The following is a 21,940-nucleotide window of genomic DNA, read 5'->3' as shown; positions in this document are numbered from 1 at the left end:
CAGGTGCCCACCACCACGCCCGGCTACTTTTGTATTTTAGTAGAGACAGGGTTTCACAGTGTTGGCCAAGCTGGTCTCTAACTCCTGAACTCAGGTGATCCGCCCACCTCAGCCTCCCAAAGTGCTGGGATTACAGGCATGACCCACCATGCCCCGCTCAATCTTCACTGATTTATAACAAAGTTACACAGGGCAGTTCTTCCACAGGTAATAGATGAAGCAAAAGGCTGGGGTCAGGAAACGGCTAAGCCATGGGAAATCCACTAGTCACAGTATGGTATGAGGAATGGTGTCCCTACATTTTTAGCTTCAAAACTGCAAAGATATCTCTAGCAGAGAAAGACCATTTCTTCCTCTTTTAACAAAAGAGTTCGCCAAGCTTTCCCAATTCTTTGTGAAACCCTTCAGCAAAGTCAGACTTCCTCCTAGGTTTTCCCAGTGTGGCTAGTGCAGGGGAATCACCTCACAAGCTCAAGTCATATGGTAAAGAGCTCTATGAACTGCTACATCCAATTACCCCTACACCAGTACTGTGAAAATGAAACAATTCAAGAAATTCTTTGTTCTCATTTATTTTTTATTTTTTTTTGAGAGTCTTACTGTCACCCAGGCTGGAGTGTAGTGGTGAAGTCTCGGCTCACTGCAACCTCCACCTCCCGGGTTCCAGAGATTCACCCATCTCAGCCTCCCAAAGAGCTGGCATTACAGGCGTGTGCCACCACGCTCGGCTAGCTTTTTTTTTTTTTTTTTTTTTTGTATTTTGTAGTAGAGACAGGGTTTCACCATGTTGGCCAGACTGGTCTCAAACTCCTGACCTCAAGTCCGCCCGCCTCGGCCTCCCAAAGTGCTGGGATTACAGGCATGAGCAACTGCGCCCAGCCCCATTATTACACTTTTCCTTTATCATTTTAAAAACCTTTATTTTTTAAAAGAGACAGGATCTCGCTACGTTGTCCAGCTTAGTCTTGAACTCCTGGGCTCAAGCGATCCTCCCAAAGTCCTGGGATTACAGGCCTGAGCCACTGCTCCCAGCCTAGGAAATTCTTAACCTAGAGCCCACTTACCAATGTCAAAGAAAGTCAAGATACTGTATGCACATTTTTTCTTTTCTTTTCTTTGAGACGGAGTCTCGCTCTGTTGCTAGGCTGGACTGCAGTGGCACGATATCAGCTCACTGCAACCTCTGCCTCCAGGGTTCAAGAGATTGTCCTGCGTCAGCCTCAGGAGTAGCTGGGACTACAGGCATGCGCCACCACACCGGGCTACTTTTTTGTATTTTAGTAGAGACGGGGTTTCACCATGTTGGCCAGGATGGTCTCCATCTCTTGACTTGTGATCCGCCCCCCTCGGCCTCCCAAAGTGCTGGGATTACAGGCCTGAGCCACAGGGCCCGGCCCACATTTTCTTTATATGCATTTTGCTAAGAAAAGGCATTCATGAGTTTCTTCAGGAGTTCAGAACTATAACAGGTCAAGAACCACGATCCTTTATGCCTGTACACACATTCTTTCTAGTTCGAGGTTGAGCCTTTACAGGGTGAAACGTTTCCATTCTGTCAAGGATGGGGTGTCTAAGTGTAGGATTCCCTTAGCTCACCCCTAAGCAAGTCAGACTTAGTACAGGTCTCAAACCCTATATAAGCAGGCCTAGGGGACTCCTTGGAGAGGAAGCTGCTTGTAGGGACAACGGCAGTCAGGAGAGCTTGAGCTTATCAAGCCACTAACCAGCTGTATGACCTTGGACAAGTTCCATACTCTCTAGGCTCCTGAACCCATTCCTTACCAAGCCACTAACCGGCTGTGTGACCTTGGGCAAGTTCCATACCCTCTCTGGGCTTCAGTTTCCACATCTACACATTTCAAGTGGAGCCACATGGCCTTACGGATCCGTCCCAGCCAACAGCAGGGTACCAAGCCGACCTAGCTATTAAAGCAGCTTCCTGTGGGCGCGGCGCAGGACTTCAACGGTCCCCCCTCCCCCGCTCACGCCCGCGAAAGCCTCGCTCAACACGCCCCTCGGAGCGACGGCGCTTACCCAACCGCAGCCCCAGCGGTCGAACCCAGCTCCGCCTCTTCCCGGGGGCGTCCCATCGTGCCCCGCTCCGGGCTCCTAGGGCAGCCGGGCGCCTCCCGCCTTCCCGCGCCCCGACCCCGAACTCCTCTCCCCAGTTCTCCCAGGCACCCTATCCTATCAACGCCCACTATCCCAGCCAATCGCGCAGGCTCCGAGTCGTTCCTTCGGTCCACCCTCCTCGGCGCTCAGCCGGTCTGAGCTCAAGGCCTTTACCAAGCCCACCCAATCAGCGGCAGGCTCTCTGCGGCCCCATCCCAATCTCCCTCCCCTCGGCCAATTAGCGCGCTCCATTCCGCTGCCCGCCCAGCCACCCCGGGCCTTGAAACCAGCAGGCGAATGGGCGAAAGGCGGCCTTTCGACGCTGAGCGCCTGGCCAATTGGGGATTCCGCGTGGCCAGAACAGCGGCCAATCGCCGTGGAGCGCGGCGCCGCCGAGGCGAGGTCCGGCCCGAATATCCCTCCGCCTTCCTCCCGCCCTCGCTCCCTCCCTGCGCGCCGCCTCTCACTCACAGCCTCTCTTCCTTCTTTCTCCCTCCGCCTCCCGAGCACCAGCGCGCTCTGAGCTGCCCCCGGGGTCCCTCCCCCGCTGCCAGCAGCCTATTCGGAGGGAGGAAGTAAGGGAAGAGGAGACGAAGGGGAGCCGGAGCGACTACCCAGAAAGAGCCGGTGAATGGGCTTGTGGTGACCCCCGCCCCCCACCCCACCCTCCCTTCCCACCCGACCCCCAACCCCCATCCCCAGTTCGAGCCGCCGCCCGAAAGGCTGGGCCGTCGTCTTAGGAGGAGTCGCCGCCGCCGCCACCTCCGCCATGGAGCTGATCACCATCCTCGAGAAGACCGTGTCTCCCGGTAGGACGCAGGAGCCGGGGGTCGGGCTGAGGTGATTGGGGTGGGGGAGGGGAGGCCCGGCCCCTCTGACCCCGCTCAGTCTCCCACTTTCCTCCCCCCAGATCGGCTGGAGCTGGAAGCGGCGCAGAAGTTTCTGGAGCGTGCGGCCGTGGAGAACCTGGTGCGTGCTACCCCGCCGCGCCCATGCCGCCGCGTCCCCATCCCCTGCTTGCGGGGCCTTCCCGCCCTCCGGGAGGCCCAGGCCTCGGGAACCTACCCCGCCCCATCCCGTCCCCCTCCCCCCCAACCCGGTCCAACCTAACCCCGCCATCGGGAAGCCGGTGGGTGTGTCCCGCCCCGGGCACCGCGACTGGCCAATGGCGCGGTGCGCCGGGCTGCCTGCCGCCCAATCATTGTGCGGCCTGAGGGCGGCGGTGCAGCGGGAGGGAGAAAGAGGGAGGGAAGGGAAGTTAGGTTGCGCGGCGCTGCGTGTTCAGCAGGGGTGGGGGTGGGGGAGTCGGGCCTAGGGGCCATGTGGAAGCTCTGGGCCCGGTTGCCCTCCCTGTCTGACCCCGGCCGGCTTATCCTTCCTGTCCCGTGGCCCCTGTGGCTCTCCCCACCTATTTCCTAGAGCTCTGCCCTTTCCTCGCTACCTTGGTCTGTGCTCATGGCCAGGCCTGGCACCCGACTGCCTCTTAATCCATTTCCACTAATATTTTTCCCTCTTCTGCCCGGTTATTCCTCTCGGGGTATTTTCTTTTTCTTCCTTTTTTTTTTTTTTTTTTTCCTTCTGACCTGGATGAATAGAGACCTAATCACTAGGGATCTGCACCCAGACAACAATCTGAGGCTCATCTTTGAGATCAGGCCTGTTTCCTGATGAAATCACAGAGGAAAGTTACTCGTTTTTCATATTTTAAAATGTAAGGGGTCCGGAGAAAATGAAGCTAAGTCCGCTAGAGACTGGTCCTTTGTACAAAAATGTGGGATGGATTGGTTGAAACAGCCTAGATGCCAGTTAAGTTTCTCTTTGGTGTCCATCTCCTATTGGGAGATGGGGTCAGAGGGAAGGATTGGATGATACTTGACATCTTTGAGAAAGGTAATAGGAAATAAGTCTGAATAACATTGTAACCATATGTGTTTCTTTGTGTTATATAGGCAAAATGTCAACATCAACAAAGTGACAAGGCTTATACAGACTGTCTTTGAATGATTTTTTTGTTGTTCTTCATATGTGCCAATTTTTACAACTAACCTGTTTATGCTTTCCTAGAAGAGATTTTTCCACTAGTATAGGCTGATAATTCCATTTAGGGTATTATTCCTGTTTCTGCTTCTGCTAATTTTGCAAGAAGCTTTTTATCTTATTCCTAACATTCTTAACATTCTTTAGTGGTACATAATTAATAAAGCTTTTAAGAATTATCTTCTGCTGTGATTGCAGAACTTGTTAGCAGTAAGAAAAATGTATCTGCTTTTGGCTTTTCCTGCTAACTTTGCTGTTTGGGCACGGTTTTTTTGCTGGAGAGAGAGGTGTGTGTTTTAAATTTTTAAACAAAGGGAGTAGTTTTTGAGGCCTGTGGATTACAAAAGGTTACAAAAGAACATGCTTTTCAGGGATCCACTGTATTCCTCAACTAAAGTCCAAATGTATAGGAGCAAGTAATTGCTGATTATTAGATACAAAGTTATTTTTCTTGAACAGCTTGCCTGAACATTTTTTTCTTTCATTTTTCCCTATTTCTAAATATCTTATCACTTTTCCTTATAAATCCGCTTTATTCATTGTTCCCTTTTTGCTGAGTGCCCACAAATAAAACGGAGGATGAGGCTCCTAAGTTTGTTTAGGCTTATCTGTATTTCCCCCTCTCATAAAAGATCACCTCCTTCCATGGGATGAAAAGCTACCCTGCTGCTGCCATGAGATGGAAAGTTGGATCATTCTTTTGGGACCAAGGTTTTTGAAATTTAGATAAACAGTTTTATTTTCTACCCACATTGTAACAGCCATTCATTCAAGTACCAGACATTATTAAGAATTCTTGGGACACCTCAGTATACATAGAAGACTGACTACTACCATACTCTAAAACCTTGCAATTCAGGGAGTATAACGTAACAATTTGGGTACTAGGAATGATTTTGATAGGAAAATCTGCAATTCCTCATTAAGTGCTAGGCTCCATGAGAAAAGTGGAAGGCTTCCTGTTATATACTAAGTAATATTTTTATAGAAGTTTTGTAGCAAGTATTTTGTGGTTTCCTGAGATGCTTATGATACACCAAAAAAAAATTAGACATTAGTTCGCACCCCCCCCGCCCCTCCTCCGGTGGTTCAGTGCTCCATAAATTATCCTCAGTTGTGGAAATTCCTAAGATAATTTTATTTACAAATTTATCTTCCCTTAACAGCCCACTTTCCTTGTGGAACTGTCCAGAGTGCTGGCAAATCCAGGAAATAGTCAGGTTGCCAGAGTTGCAGCTGGTCTACAAATCAAGAACTCTTTGACATCTAAAGATCCAGATATCAAGGCACAATATCAGCAGAGGTGGCTTGCTATTGATGCTAATGCTCGACGAGAAGTCAAGAACTATGTGAGTAACACTCATCTGTTTGGTTATATTGCCTGGAGAACAAGAAATTGCTTTCTCAGATCTTTTGCTATTTGCATGGGATAGAGCTGACAGTGTGATAGGTTTCTGGGACCTGAACTTCACCTAAAGATAAAAATTGTCTTTGTCTTAAATCTTTCTCAACACAGCTTGTCCATTCCCACTGATGGACTGGAATTCTTTTTAGATGATTGAGGTAGGCTGCAGCAGCTTGGGAAACTTTAATTGTGTGTCATAATTTGTAAAAATCTGTTTGGCAAATGAGAGTAGTGTATACATGGGTGCTGTATACCCACATCACTTAGGGAATTTGTTAATAACGTATTTCCAAGCTCTCCAGAAATTCCAATTTGGTACTTCTGGAGTACAGCTCAGGGACTTTTTTTTTTTTTGGAGACGGAGTCTTGCTCTGTTGCCCAGGCTGGAGTGCAATGGCATGATCTTGGCTCACTGCAACCACCGCCTCCTGGGTTCAAGAAGTTCTCTGCCTCAGCCTCTCAAGTAGCTGGGATTACAGGCACCCATTACCACGCCCAGCTAATTTTTGTATTTTTAGTAGAGACGGGGGTTCACCATCTTGGCTAGAGTGGTCTTGAACTCCTGACCTCATGATCCATCTGCCTCCGCCTCCCAGAGTGCTGGGATTACAGGCGTGAGCCACTGCGCCTGGCCAAGGGATGTTTTTTAAACTGTCTCCCCAAGTGATTATCCAATCAACCAGCACCTGGCTCTTGTTGAACTTCTGTTTAAATCTCAATCTTTGGTGGTTTAGCATGGCACTATGTGGAGTCAGAAGGAAAGTTACATGATCTCTTGGGCCTTGGAGGCCCAAAGAGTTTGTGAAATAGGAGTGTGACATTAATGGCGTTTTATCAACTTAGCAAATTATAAAAAAACTTTCTTCAGAAACACTTGACTTTTTTCCCAGGGCATTTAGAGTGGGATGAATTTTGGGGAGAAAAGGTGATGAATTTTGAATCATGACATTCTTGTTACTATCTTGTTAAATTAGAAATTCATAGTTCTAAATGAAGCAAAGGATTCAGAATATATGGACTGGTGTTTTGTTTTGTTTTTTTGCTTGTTTGTTTGTATTTTTTGAGAGGGAGTCTTGCTTTGTTGCCCAGGCTGGAGTGCAATGGCGCAATCTCGGCTCACTGCAACCTCCACCTCCTGGGTTCAAGTGATTCTCCTGCTCCAGCCTCCTGAGTAGCCGGGATTACAGGCGCACGCCACTAGGCTGGCTAATTAATTTTTGTATTTTTAGTAGAGACGGGGTTTCACCATGTTGGCCAGGCTGGTCTTGAACTCCTGACCTCTGATGATCTGCCTGCCTCTCTTCCCAAAGTACTGGGATTACAGGCGTGAGCCACTTCACCTGGCTGTTGTTTTTAAATTAAGTTCTTTAGTGATCTGTCTTACATGGGTAAGGCACAAAGAGGAGTGAGTTAAATATCTGTGCAATCATCATTTTGTCCTTGGTATCTGAGTGGAAACTAGTAGGGAATTCTTACATATGTACTTGTGCAGGTCATGGTTATGCACATCATGCTTGCTAATTACTGGTTCTAGATATCGGCGTTAGGTAAAGTAGTGCCCTGTAAGGCAACAACTTCTCTATCTAGTTGTGTACCTCCTTCTGTCACCAATTTTGTATACCCATGATAGGGAGCCAGCTTATTAAATCCAACTTGGTTTCAAATCTTTTTGGAATATGTAGAGCTATTTCTATTCATGTTGGGTCTGCTTGTGTAATAACATTTTAATTCCTTCTCTGTCAGCTAAGTGACATAAATGGAAGTATATTCTATCACTGGAAATCTCGATACTGATAGTGCCCATTCAGTTTCTCATCTTCTTAAATTACACACTAGTAAATGGGATAAGATGTAATTGGAATTGGAATTGGCTTATTTTTTGGCACATCACTCTAAACACCAACTTTTAGAAAAAACAAGTGGGCACAGTGGCTCATGCCTGTTATCCCAGCACTTTGAGAGGCTGAGGCAGATGGATCACCTGAGGTCAGGAGTTCGAGACCAGCCTGGCCAGCATGGCAAAACCCTGTCTCTACTGCAAATACAAAAATTAGCTGACTGTGGTGGGGGGTACCTGTAGTCCCAGCTACTCGGGAGGCTTAGACAGGAGAATTGCTTGACCCTGGGAGACGGAGATTGCGGTGAGCTAAGTTTGTGCCATTGCATTCCAGGCTGGGTGACAGAGTGAGAGACTCTGTTTCTTAAAAAAAAATAAATACTAGATAATAATTTGTATAGGCATGGTTAAGCCCTTGGGCATGGGGGAAAAAAAAGAGCTAACAGTTACCTTGGCCTTTTTCTCTTTCATAGCACAACTGATAATTAATACTAAGTTTCACTGTCGGTGATCTTTTTTGAAATCTGGATACTGGGGCACAATTGAGCCAGTTTCTCTTTTTTGATAATTGAATATTACTATTAAGGTTACCTCTAGTTTAAACAGAAAACTTTTAGTATCCAGGAGTTGGACATTTGTAGTTTCTTAATCACCTCAAGTTATATGGAGTCTTCAGAAAGCAATCTAAAGGAAAAAGGTAAAGGTAGAATGGGATTCAGTGCACTCCACATATGTACTAGGATATGATGTAGTGTGCTGTGAAGGCACCCTGGACTTGGGTTAATAATATCCATTCAGCCTCTGGCATTTTGGACAATTCACCTTGTTTTTCCCCCTTGTTCCCTCATGTCTTTGACATACAGTTTTTGTCCATTCTAGCTCTGCTGGTCCTCCAGAGCAAAGCCAGGTCCTCCAGAGCAAAGCATCAGTCAGGACTGTTTGGTGTTGGTAGAGCTGATGGGGGTGGGGGCCAGGGATGATGATATACCATATAAGAAGGAAAGGGGGAGATCATTATTGGTACTAGCTGCAAAGCAGGATACTAAGTGATCCGACCCAGTCAGCAGAGCTGGTCTGAATATCTGGCAGCTATTCTTTGTCCTGTATTCATGCCAGAACAGTTAACTGTTTGCCTTTGAGTGGACTGGTGATTCTTAGTGAGTTCATTGACTGAATTAGCTGATCATGGTAATGATTAACTCTAGGTCAATTGTGACTTCATCTTTTATCATACCTGTGCCATTACCCTTTCTTTACATAAATGGTGGTGTGGTTACCATGTCAAGTGAAACATGTTTAATGACAATTGGATCTTGTTTTCACATCTGGCTAGATTCTGTCAGTGGTAGAGAGAACAGTTCTTTGATTCTTGGGCAAACAAAACAAATCCTTTCAAATTGGAAGTTATATAAAGATAAGTTCATGGGTGTTATTAACATCAGCAACTTTGTTTTTGTATTTAGTGATGTTGTTACTTGACCAAGGCTTTTCTATGTAAGTCACGCAGAGTGCTGGGTTGTCAGTAATTAGAAGGAAAACGTTTTGTTTCAGTCCACGTCTCATGAGTGAGATCTCCTTGGATCAGGTTAGACAGTGATCTACTGTGAATCAGACCCACCTGAATGCCCCAGAACTAGCTTCATTCTAGTGTCCATGTCTGTCCACAAAACGAGGTTGTTATTGTTATAACAGCAACAATGAGCCTGGAAGATGAGTTTTGTCCCCATCTCTCTCCTTTGCCATTTACTGCTACCTCCCCTTGTAACTTCTGGTTTCCCATCTCGTGTTGAAGGTTGAAGTGAGGTGTGTTGTTTTGGAGAATTCCTTTTGGAAGCAGGGGATGACTGGTTTTATTTCTAGGTTCTGGGGCAGTGTTGATTATGCTGATGTTGCTACTGTGCTGGATTTTTCTGACAGCCTTTTCTACTTCTCCCTATTATAGATAAGAATTCTGAGGCCAGGCATGGTGGTTCATGCCTGTAATTCCAGCACTTTGGTAGGCCGAGGTGGGTGGATCACCTGAGGTCAGGAGTTCGAGACCAGCCTGGCCAACATGGTGAAACCCCGTCTACTAAAAATACAAAAACTAACTGAGCGTGGTGGCAGGCGCCTGTAACCCCAGCTACTTGGGGGGAGGTGCTAAGGCAGGAGAATCTCTTGAACCCGGGAGGCGGAGGTTGCAGTGAGCCGAGATTGCGCCATCACGTTCTAGCCTGGGGGACAAGAGCGAGACTTTGTCTCAAAAAAGAAAATAATAATAATTCTGAGACAGCTGCCTGGGCGCAGTGGCTCACACCTGTCATCCTAGCACTTTGGGAAGCCAGGAATTTGAGACCAGCCTCGGCAACATAGGGAGACCCCCATCTCTACTAAAAATCCAAAAATGTTAGCTAGGTGGGATGGCACGTGCCTGTAAGTCTAAGCTACTTGGGGAGGCCTGGGAGGTCGAGGCTGCAGTATCATTGTGCCACTGCACTATAGTTATGCTACTGCACTCCACCATGGACAACAGAGTAAGGCCTTGTATTTTCCTTTTTTTTTTTTTTAAGAGCCTGGACAATATGGTGATGCCCTGTCTCTACAAAACATAGCTGGGTGTGTCGGTATATCCACCCCTGTAGTTCAGGTACTCAGGAGGCTGAGGCAGGAGGATAGATTTGCACCATAGAGGTGAGGCTACAGTGAGCTGTGATGGTGCCACTGCACTCCAGTCGGGGCAATAGAGTGAGACCCTGTCTTAAGAAAGAAAAAAAAAAAGAATTTCAGAGACACTAATATAAGAAGTGTGGTGGTGGGCAAAATGTGGTCGAATAGTGTTAGAAATTTGTATCTTGGGCCGGGCGTGGTGGCTCAAGCCTATAATCCCAGCACTTTGGGAGGCCAAGACGGGCGGATCACGAGGTCAGGAGATCGAGACCATCCCCACTAACACGATGAAACCCTGTCTCTACCAAAAAATACAAAAAAAACACTAGCAAGGTGAGGTGGCGGGTGCCTGTAGTCCCAGCTACTTAGGAGGCTGAGGCAGGAGAGTGGCGTAAACCCGGGAGGCGGAGCTTGCAGTGAGCTGAGATGCGGCCACTGCACTTCAGCCTGGGCGACAGAGCGAGACTCCATCTCAAAAGAAAAAAAAAAGAAATTTGTATCTTTTGTCTTTTTTGGTGCAGGTTTTGCAGACATTGGGCACAGAAACTTACCGGCCTAGTTCTGCCTCACAGTGTGTGGCTGGTATTGCTTGTGCAGAGATCCCAGTAAACCAGTGGCCAGAACTCATTCCTCAGCTGGTGGCCAATGTCACAAACCCCAACAGCACAGAGCACATGAAGGAGTCGACATTGGAAGCTATCGGTTATATTTGCCAAGATATAGTAAGTGCTTGCCTAATGTATTTGGTTTATATACCTCTGATTGCCTCTAGCTGTGACATGAATGATATTGGTACTACCTTATTGAATCACGAAGAAAGCCAAGCTAAATTGCACAGTGTTTTGAAAGTAAGACTGATTTATTTCCCTTAGGCTTCTGTCTTCACATTGCTAATCATGTCCTAAAGTTAAGAAACTTGAGGATCGCAAACTGAAAACAGAAGTCCCTGTTTGAAGAGTCTTAGATTCTAGACTTACAAAATGAGGATATTCTCATTTGGAGCATCACTGACTAATCCTTTTTCTTAAGATCCTGAATGTACCATGATTGTTGTGGTGCATTTTAATTTACTACATTACGGAAAGTTTTGCCAACACTTGATGTAGTTGGTTTAGCCACTGGAGACAAGGTATTTTAGATGCAGCCCTCCCAGCACTACTGTTCCTGATGAGGTTACCACTCTTGGTGTCTATTTTAATATATAGACTTTATGAAACACAGGAGCCCACAGCACTTGACCTGGGCTTAGACTCCCTCGATGTGCCCAGGTATTGATTCTTGGCCTTGGCCCTTAAATGTCCTGAAGCTTTACTGTAGAGTACAGATGGCCTGGAAAACACCAACAGACTGCCATCTCCATTTGCACAGAAGGGGGAAAAAAGCTAATATTACCTCATACCCAGAGTCATTATACTAAGAAGTCAAAGATGAAGTTGATGAATTTGACTTGCTTTCGTTCAGTTTTGGACTGCCAGTACCATGAGATACTTTGCAGGTGGTTTGCAGTTTTATTCCCAAGTGGAAATGGGTGGGGAAAGATCACCAAGTCATGATTCTTTCTTGAGTGAATTTTACAGTTAAAAGGACTGCCGATTAAGCCAGGCACAGTAGCTTACACCTGTAGTCCCAGCTGCTTGGGAAGCTGATGTGGGAGGATCACTTGAACCCAGGAATTTGAGGGTGCAGTGCACTGTGGTAGTGCCTATGAATAGCTCCTGCGCTTCAGTCTGGGCAGTATAGACCCTGTCTCTTAAGTTAAGAACAGAAAAAGGACTGCTGATTAGTCGTTAACTCCTTATGGCAGTCTTCTGGAGTGAATTGATCCCAACACCCTCCTCAGGTACCAAAATCCTCAGATGTTCAAGTCTGTTATATAAAATGGTATAGTATTTGCATATAACCTATGTACATCCTCCCATATACTTTATACTTTAAATCATCTCTAGAATACTTACAATACCTAATTCAATGTAAACGCTATATTAATAGTTGGTATACTATATTAAGGGAATGATGACAAGAAAAAAAGGTGTACACGCACCTTTTGGTGCAGTACAAATGCAACCATCCATTTTTTTTCCTCTAAATATTTTCAATCCATAGTTGCTTGAGTCCACAGATGTGTAACCCATGGCTGTAGAGGGCCGACTGTATATTCATTGCACTTCTCTGCTTGTTACAGGACCCAGAGCAGCTACAAGATAAATCTAATGAGATTCTGACTGCCATAATCCAGGGGATGAGGAAAGAAGAGCCTAGTAATAATGTGAAGCTAGCTGCAACTAATGCACTCCTGAACTCATTGGAGTTCACCAAAGCAAACTTTGATAAAGAGGTAAGTTTTTTCACAATAAGGTATAGATTCAGACAGTAAAGGATGAAAGAATTTAATGTTAGTTTTTTGTTTTGTTTTCTTAAGTTTATGATTTAGAAACTACCACCTACTTAAAAGTATTTGTTTCCCATTTAGTCCAGTTTGTATTGTGTGAGATATGCCCATGGAGTGTTTGCCATTTCACATCATGCTTTTGGAAATAAAGTGTTTCTGAGCTTAGGTTTTTCCTTTTGCAGTCCGAAGTGTGGAATGTTGTTGGGTTTTTTAAAATTATAGGGCATGGTGGTGCATACTTGTACTCCAGCTACTTCAGAGGCTGAGACGGGAGGATTGCTTGAGGCCAGTTGTTCAAGGCCAGCCTGGGCAACAAAGTCAGATACAGTCTCTTAAAAAAAAGAAAGAAATAGGCTGGGCACGGTGGCTCAAGCCTGTAATCCCAGCACTTTGGAAGGCTGGTTGGGGAGCCGGGGGTGGATCATCAGGTCAGGAGTTCGAGACCAGCCTGACCAACATGGTGAAACGCCATCTCTACTAAAAATACAAAAAAATTAGCCGGGCGTGGTGGCGTGCGCCTGTAATCCCAGCTACTCTGGAGGCCGAGGCAGGAGAATCACTTGAACCTGGGAGGCAGAGGTTGCAGTGAGCTGAGATTGCACCACTGTATTCCAGCCTGAGCAACAGAGCAAGACTGTCTCAAAAAAAAAAAAAAAGAAAGAAAGAAAGAAATAATGGTATGTACTATATACTTTGGTTTACTTTGGTTTCATTTAAGGTTGTGTAAATCTTTTAAATCTTTTGCCTTGTACTAAAGATTTTGGAGAGGCTGGGTGCTGGGGCTCACATCCGGTAATCCCAACACTTTGGGCCACGAAGGCAAAAGGATCACTTGAAGCCAGGAGTTTGAGACTAGCCTGGATGATGTAACAAGACCCTGTCTCTAAAAAATAAAGATTTCTGTGGAGAGGAACAACTGAGTTCTTAACCAGCTTTATGAGCTCTTGTGTTTACAGGGCTTATAATGGAAAGAAAAAGAATGAAAAATGAAATAAATAAAAATTATGGCAATTGGTCTGTTTCATACCACCTTAGGAAGGTGTTTTTAAGAAACAGGATATAGCCAGGTGTTCTGGCACATGCCTATAATCCCAGCTACTTGGGAAGCTGAGGTGGGAGGATCACTTGAGCCTGGGAGTTCAAGGCTCAAGATTGCACCACTGTACTTCAGCCTGGGCAACAGAGCAAGACTCTGTTTCCAAAAAAAAATACATATATGTGTGTGTGTATGTGTATAGATATATGTACATATACACATATATATGTATGTGTATATATAATGTATATGTAAACATTTTGTGTGTATATATAATATATATGTAAACTTTTGGCTGAAAATGCAATGAATAACATAAAACTCACCATCTTAAATCATTTTTAAATGTACAGTTAAGTAGATTCACATTGCTGTGGAAACAGTCTCCACAACTTTTTCATCTTGCAAAACTGAAACTGTACATACTGAACAACAACTCCTCATTTCCCCTTTTCTCAGCCACTGGTAACCATCATTTTACTTTCAGTTTCTACGTATTTTACTACTCTAACAAAATACCTTACATAAGTGGAATAATATAATATTTGTCTTTTTGCAACTGGTTTGTTTTACTTAATATGATGTCCTCGAGATTCATCTAAGGGGTAGCATTTGTCAAAATTTGCTTTTCAAGGGTGATTAATATTCCATTGTGTGTATATGCCACATTTTGTTTATCTAGTCGTCCATCCACGGCCATTTGGCTTGCTTCCACCTTTTGGCTATTGTGGGTAATGCTGCTATGAACATGGGTATGCATGTGTATCTTTGAGACTCTGCTTTCAGTCCTTTTGGGTAAATACCTACAAGTAAAATTGTCGGGGTCATGGTCTGAAAGTATTTCTGTATATATGTTTGTTGACACTTTAGCTGGCTTTTTACCATTTCTTGACTTTGGAAAGGTCTGAAACCCCAGAGCAAATGGCAATTCTAATTGATTAAAAAACTGGATTTTTCCTTAATAGATTTTGGAAGATTTAGGAGGGTAGCACACAAAGTTCATTACTCTGTTCTCCCTTTTCTCGCCACATTTGATGTGAATTTGCTACCTCTCAGAAAACAAATTTGGTCTCTGAAATAAAGCAGATGTTTTGAATTCTCTTATATTTTAAGTATAAGGAAATTGATTTTCCTACATGTAGATTTTTATCTTTTAACCAACCATTTTTATTTAAACCTTGTGACCTACATTTTTCTGTTTCCTTCCTGAAGTCTTTGTTAGTGAAGGTCATCTTGGAGATTAAAAGATTAGGGACCTCATTGGAGGGCAAGTCACATAGCAGACACCGAAGGTAAACTCTTTATAGCCTTTATAGTGCGGTACCATCTCAAGGGAGAGTGGCTTGATTGTACCAGGCAGGGCTGTGTGGGGCCCTGAGGGAGCGAGCGGTTTTCCTTGTAGAGGGAGTCTGGAAATCTTCCTATGTACAGGTTATGCTCTCCTAATTCTCTTTATTTTTATTCTTCCTACAGTCTGAAAGGCACTTTATTATGCAGGTGGTCTGTGAAGCCACACAGTGTCCAGATACAAGGGTAAGTGTAAGGTTATGTGAAAAATCTGTCTCACATCTTTCCTAGGAAATGTCAAATCTAATATAAGTTTGAAATATTGGGAATCAGTTGACTTCAGCAATAAGGTTTGATTGTTACTAATAATTAATATTCTGGCTGGGCATGGTGGCTCACACCTGTAATCCCAGCACTTTGGGAGGCCATGGCAGGCAGATTATCTGAGGTTAGGAGTTTCATACCAGTCTGGCCAACATGGTGAAACCCTGTCTCTACTAAAAATACAAAAAAATTAGCTGGGTGTGGTGGCACGTGCCTGTAGTCCCAGCTGCTGGGGAGGCTGAGGTACAAGAATTGCTTGAACCTGGGAGGCGGAGGTTGCAGTGAGCCAAGATCATGCCACTGCAAACAGAGTGAGACTCCATCTCAAAAAGTAATCATGATAATTAATATTAATAAAAACATTGGAGAAGAGGGAAGAATTGTAATGGAGGTTGCCATCCTCTTAAAAAAGGTTTAAGGGGCCAGTGTGGTGGCTCACACTATAATCCCAGCAATTTGGGAGGCCAAAGCAGGAGGATCACTGAGGTCAGACGTTGGAGAACAACCTGGGCAACATAGTGACACCATCTCTACTAAAAAATATACACAAATAAACAGTTAAGGGAGAAGACATTTTTGATCAGCTTTGCTACTTCATTGCCGTAGGTTATTCAAGCCGTTTCTACTAAAAATATATGTATACACAAACAGTTAAGGGAGAAAAAGTTTTTGATTGGCTTTGCTACTTTATTGCCATAGTGATTTGCTACTTTATTGCCAACAATCACTTATTCAAGTGATTGTTTTCCACACTAGCCATTAAAGCAGCTTTGCTATTGTTATACCTGAAACCTGACCCTTCAAGAAGGTAGAAGTAACGTCTTCAGTCTGAATAGTATTAGTGAATTTAGCCCTACCGTGGGTTCCACACGCACCTTTAATACAAAAAAAAAAAAAAGGACTGAGGCCAGGTGCAGTGGCTTACACCTGTAATCCCAACACTTCACAGGCGCATATCTGTAATCTCAGCCACTCAGGAGGCTGAGGCAGGAGAATCACTTGAACCTGGGAGGTGGAGGTTGCAGTGAGCTGAGATCATACCACTGCACTCCAGCCTGGGAGAGTCCATCTCAAAAAAAAAAAAAGGACTGGGTGACTGGGTATTGTGGCTCATGCCTGTAATCCCAGCACTTTGGGAGGCTGAGGCCAGAGGATCGCTTGAGCCCAGGAGTTGGAGACCAGTCTGGGCAACATGACGAAACTCCGTGTCCACAAAAATTAGTTGTGCGTGATGGGGTGAGCCTGTAGTCCAAGCTATGTGGGAGGCTGAAGTGGGAGGATTGCTTGAGCCTGGTGGTTGAGGCTGCAGTGAGCCATGATCATGGCTACTATACTTGCACCAGGGTGACAGAGCAAGAAGACTGTCTCAAAAAAGAGAAATGGCCGGGTGCAGTGGCTCACACCTTTAATCCTAGCACTTTAGGTGACTGAGGTGAGTGGATTGCCTGAGCTCCAGGAGTTCAAAATGAGCCTGGTCAACATAGCAAAACCCTGTCTCTACTAAAAATACAAAAAATTAGCCAGGCATGGTGGCAGGCACCTGTATTCCCAGCTACTTGGGAGGCTGAGGCATGAGAATTGCTTGAATCTGGGAGGCAGAGTTTGCAGTGAGCCAAGATCACCCCACTGCACTCCAGCCTGGGCAACAAGAGTGAAACTCTGTCCCCTCCCCAAAAAATAAAGAATATAGTATTAGTGAATTTAGCCCTACCATGGGTTCCACATGCACCTTTAAAGCAAAAAAAAAAAAAAAAGGCGGGGGGCACTGAGGGAAAATAAATAGGAACGGATAATGAGGGAATTGAAGGGAGAGAACGAATTTTAGGGAAATGATAACATATCCCATATTTACCTCAATTAATCCTTAAGATTATTGGCCCATTTGAGTGACTCTAACTTTGTCAGATTGCATTGTTATTTTAGTAAACTGTCTGATCTGCTCTTCATAAAAGGTACGAGTGGCTGCTTTACAGAATCTGGTGAAGATAATGTCCTTATATTATCAGTACATGGAGACATATATGGGTCCTGCTCTTTTTGCAGTAAGTGTTTCTATTTATATGATTTGAGCTTGTAGCTAATTACAGAGCCCATCATCCTTAGTTGCTAGTTTGCCAATTCTGTAATATTTTACTTAATATTATGGAATCAAGGAAATTCCCTGAGACTGTTAGGTTTAAGCTTATCAGTGGTGTGCCAAGAAAACTCGTGCTACTTTGTGTGGGTAAAAGACCTTCATTTTGAGGCCAGGCCCGGTGGCTAATGCCTGTAATCCTAGCACTTTGGGACACTGAGGCTGGCACATCACCTGAAGTCAGGAGTTCGAGACCAGCCTGGCCAACATGGTGAAATCCCGTCTCTACTGAAAATACAAGAATTAGCTGAACATGGTGGCATGCGCCTGTAATCCCAGCTAGTTGGGAGGCTGAGGCTGGAGAATCGCTTCAACCCAGGAGGCAGAGGTTGCAGTGAGCCAAGATCGTGCCATTGCACTCCAACTTGGGCCACAAAGTGAGACTCTGTCTCAAAAGCAAAAAAGAAAAAACCTGCATTTTGAAAATCTGAGGCTGGGTTGGTGACTCATGCCTGTAATCCCAACACTTTGGGAGGCTGAGAATGATGGATCACTTGAATTCAGGAGTTTGAGACCAGCTTGGGCAACATGGTGAAACCCTGCCTCTACAAAAAATACAAAAATAAGCCCGGTGAGGTGGCGTGCACCTGTGGTCCCGCCTACTCAGGAGGCTGGGGTGGGAGGTTTGCTTGAGCGTAGGAGGTGGAGGTTGCAGTGAGCTGAGATTGTGCTACTGTACTCCAGCCCAGGTGACAGAGTGAGACCCTATCTCCAAAAAAAAGAAAGAAAATCTTCCTTTTTCTATCTTTTCTTTCAAGCCTAGCTTGCTTTTTATAAGTTACATTTCTGAAATTTGCATGTCTGTGGTTAAAGCCGGGTTGGAGCGGGGACTCACTTGAATCAGTACTTATTTGGGGCCTGGGGTGTTTTTGTTCTTAAGATCACAATTGAAGCAATGAAAAGTGACATTGATGAGGTGGCCCTACAAGGGATAGAATTCTGGTCCAATGTCTGTGATGAGGAAATGGATTTGGCCATTGAGGCTTCAGAGGTGAGCTGGGGAGAACTATTATTCTGAATAGACTTTGGGACATATCTCATTTGTGGATGACATTCCCCTTCTAGGAGAACTTTATTCTGTCTGGGTTTAGAGGGTATCTCCATTGGCAGAGATTTTGATTTTTCTGCTAGCCAGAGCCCTTCATGAAGAAGGCAGATAATTTATGAGGGCTCTCTGTTTTTGCCAAGCAGTCAGGCATGATTGAGCATAAATAGTGGTATTATCACTGTGAACACAAGGGGGCAGCAGGCTGTCGCAGTTTACCAAGGTGATACCTGATGCTGAATTACTTCCTTTTGGAAGTCCTAATGCAAGCCTGGGATGTATAATTGATATTTTACTAACTCTGGTGAAAGAGTCAGATATGGGGGAGAAGGTGGAGTTCTGTACTTGGAATCTTTGAATTCAAAGTTTTGTTTCCAGCTTTGTCTTTATACTTATTTCAGGACAAAAATAAAAATTTTTTTTTTGGCATCTTTAGGCAAACTGGGTGTGTGTGTTGATCCAAGGAACATTTAAATATCAGGTTGTCAATACGAATTGAACTTATGAAAAAAAGTTAACTTAATGTTGCCTTGGACCTGTAATATATGGCCTAAAAGGGTCTAAAAGATTCTCACTGAAGTAGACCAAAAAATGAGCACTTTCCAAGATCACATTGTATGTTACCATTTGTCCCTGTATGTTTCTGTTTCTGTTAAGAGATCCCTGGTCAGCTCTCATTGTATGCCTTTAGTATACAGAGCTTGGTTGCTTTTGTCTAGAATTTGCTTTGTTTCTCCTCAGGCAGCAGAACAAGGACGGCCCCCTGAGCACACCAGCAAGTTTTATGCCAAGGGAGCACTACAGTATCTGGTTCCAATCCTCACACAGACACTAACTAAACAGGTGAGTTACCTTCCAAATATAGGTAGGTAAGCTGTGAAACCTTACTAAGAGTAAACTGTTTGCTGTGGAACAGTTTCCATGGAAGGAACTTGGCAACCCATCAACTATTTGATGTTCTGTTGTTGATGGCTCAGGAACAGCTAAGCTGGATCTAGAAGATCCCCTAGGCGCTGACTTCTTTGTGAAGGAGAACTAGGTCTTAACATCTCAGATGCATCTTGCTTGGGAGTGAGCCACGTGCTGCTCTGATTTCCTGAGTGCTCCATTGTCCAAACTCATAGAAGAGAGGTGCTCTATCAAAGCTTCAGTGAAGCAAGGTTGGGAGCAAAGATATGCTGGTGTTAGGCCACTTGCCTATCTGTTCTAATGTCTAGGATACTTTTGTGAGTTCACAGGGTATATGCTTTTAAAATGCTAAAGAAGTCGGATATGAGTTATTCAGATCCTAATGAAGGACCCCAACCCAAGAAAGAAACCCTTCTACTAATCCTTTAAGATGATTAACTTGAATTATTAAGATTCAGGCTGAAAGTAAAGTGACAAGACTTCATAAAGATTGGGGTCTAGGCCGGGCGCGGTGGCTCAAGCCTGTAATCCCAGCACTTTGGAAGGCTGAGACGGGCGGATCACAAGGTCAGGAGATCTAGACCATCCTGGCTAATACGGTGAAACCCCGTCTCTACTAAAAAATACAAAACACTAGCCGGGTGACGAGGCGGGTACCTGTAGTCCCAGCTACTCGGGAGGCTGAGACAGGAGAATGGCGTGAACCCGGGAGGCGGAGCTTGCAGTGAGCTGAGATTCGGCCACTGCACTCCAGCCTGGGTGGCAGAGCAAGACTCCGTCTCAAAAAAAAAAAAAAAAAGATTGGGGTCTAATGAGTAACTATAGAAGTTCTTTTATGAGGACCGTGTCCTGGTTGCTTTTGTTCTCCTGACTTTATGGAACACAGTGTTTCTTGATATGGTGTTTGGGAAGGTTCTTTTGGTGCATGTGAAGTTATTACCAAAGAGCTGCTAGTACTCTGAGGAAACAATGCTGGTAACTGAGCACCGCATCATTTCTTTGTACACAGGAATGTAATTGTTTTTAGGGATGTGTATGATTCTCAATATAGTAGTTTCAAAAGCTAAGTAGGGATGTGTTTGGATTAAAATGAACTGGGTGTTCCCTTACATTTTAATCTCTCAGGTTTTTTGTTTTTGTTTTTTCTTTTGTTTTGAGATGGAGTCATACTCTGTCGCCCAGGCTGGAGTGCAATGGCATGATCTCGGCTCACTGCACCCTCTGCCTCCCGGGTTCAAGCAGTGTCCCACCTCAGCCTCCCAAGTAGCTGGAAATATAGGTGCGCACCATCACAACCAGCTAATTTTTGTATTTTCGTAGAAATGAGGTTTTGCCATGTTGGCCAGGCTGGTCTCGAACTCCTGACCTCAGGTGATCCGCCCGCCTCAGCCTCCCAAAGTGCTGGGATTACAGGCATGAGCCACTGCGCTATGCCTATCGTTGCTATTTTTATCTTTCGACTTTGTGTCTTGTCTTTTGTGTGTGTGTGTGTGTGTGTATGTATATATTTTATATTTTATTTGTTTGTTTATTCCTTAGACGGAGTCTCACTCTGTCGCCAGGCTGGAGTGCAGTGGTGCGACCTCGGCTCACTGCAACCTCTGCTTCCTGGGTTCAAGCGATTCTCCTGCCTCAGCCTCCTGAGTAGCTGGGACTACAGGCATGCACCACTACGCCCAGCTAATTTTTGTATTTTTAGTAGAGATGGGGTTTCACCATGTTGACCAGGATGATCTCGATCTCTTGACCTCGTGATCCGCCCACCTTGGCCTCCCAAAGTGCTGGGATTACAGGCATGAGCCACCACACCCGGCCTACTTTCTTATATTTTTACTGTGCTTTTCCCCTTTGAGAACAAATTATTCTTTGTGTGATTTTCTGAAACTGCATAGGCAACCTGCCTTAAGTTACTATGTGGTGTGAATGGCCACAATTAGGAAGCTATACCTTGGATTTTAACTTAAGAGGAGATATTAGTGGAATCTTTTCTTTTTTGAACTTTTGTGTTTTTGTTTTTTGTCTTTTGGGGGGATGGGGGATACAGAGTCTCACTCTGTCATCCAGGCTGGAGTGTGGTGGGGCAGTCTTGGCTCACTACAACCTTCATCTCCCAGGTTCATGTGATAATTTTGCCTCAGCCTCCCAAGTAGCTGGGATTAACAGGCATGTGCCACTATACCCAGCTAATCTTTGTATTTTTAGTAGAGACCAGGTTTCACCATGTTGACCAGGCTAGTGTCGAAGTCCTGACCTCAAGTGTTCTGCCTGCCTTGGCCTCCTAAAGTGCTGGGATTACAGGCATGAGCCACTGCGCCTTGCCTCTTTTTTGAACTTACGATTGAATCATGTCTTCTTTCTAGTCATGAAACTCCCTCACTCTCCTGGTCTGTTATTCCATAGGTTAATTTTTGTTGATTTTGGACGTTATTTATTCTTTTTATTTATTTATTTTTTCTGAGACAGTCTCACTATGTTACACAGGCTGGAGTGCAGTGGCGCAATCTCGGCTCACTGCAACCTCCGCCTTCCAGGTTTAAGCAATTTTTTTTGGCCTCTTGAGTAGCTGGGACTACAGGCACGTGCCACCACACCTGGCTAAGTTTGGTATTTTTAGTAGAGATGGGATTTCGCCACGTTGACCAGGCTGGTCTCAAACTCCTGACTTCAGGTGATCCACCTGTCTTAGCTTCCCAAAGTACTAGGATTACAGGCGTGAGCCACCGCGCCTGGCCAATTTTGGACTTTATATAACTGGAATCATACAGCATACACTCTAGTT

The 21,940-nt window shown here is 44.9% G+C and overlaps 1 protein-coding gene and 1 long non-coding RNA gene across 2 annotated transcripts in view; one reads left to right on the top strand and one right to left on the bottom strand.

Moving 5' to 3' along the window:
- Positions 1 to 2,565, bottom strand: part of LOC111537504 — a 29,361-nt gene extending 26,796 nt beyond the window's left edge. Inside the window, exon 1 of the long non-coding RNA XR_002730021.3 lies at positions 2,035 to 2,565. This is a non-coding gene — a long non-coding RNA (uncharacterized LOC111537504). The remainder of the gene's footprint in view (positions 1 to 2,034) is intronic.
- The window catches only part of KPNB1 (karyopherin subunit beta 1), a 37,814-nt gene continuing 18,421 nt past the window's right edge, over positions 2,548 to 21,940 (top strand). Inside the window, exons 1-9 of the mRNA XM_023204317.2 lie at positions 2,548 to 2,921; positions 3,023 to 3,081; positions 5,316 to 5,498; positions 10,559 to 10,759; positions 12,220 to 12,372; positions 14,936 to 14,995; positions 17,026 to 17,115; positions 18,088 to 18,198; positions 18,994 to 19,095. Of these exons, the coding sequence (XP_023060085.1) occupies positions 2,882 to 2,921; positions 3,023 to 3,081; positions 5,316 to 5,498; positions 10,559 to 10,759; positions 12,220 to 12,372; positions 14,936 to 14,995; positions 17,026 to 17,115; positions 18,088 to 18,198; positions 18,994 to 19,095 (999 nt within the window). The 5' untranslated portion in view covers positions 2,548 to 2,881. The remainder of the gene's footprint in view (positions 2,922 to 3,022; positions 3,082 to 5,315; positions 5,499 to 10,558; positions 10,760 to 12,219; positions 12,373 to 14,935; positions 14,996 to 17,025; positions 17,116 to 18,087; positions 18,199 to 18,993; positions 19,096 to 21,940) is intronic.

Source organism: Piliocolobus tephrosceles, chromosome 16 (genome assembly GCF_002776525.5).
Source record: "Piliocolobus tephrosceles isolate RC106 chromosome 16, ASM277652v3, whole genome shotgun sequence".
In the NCBI taxonomy this organism is placed as follows: Eukaryota; Metazoa; Chordata; class Mammalia; order Primates; family Cercopithecidae; genus Piliocolobus; species Piliocolobus tephrosceles.
This window is presented reverse-complemented; position numbering and strand designations above follow the sequence as displayed.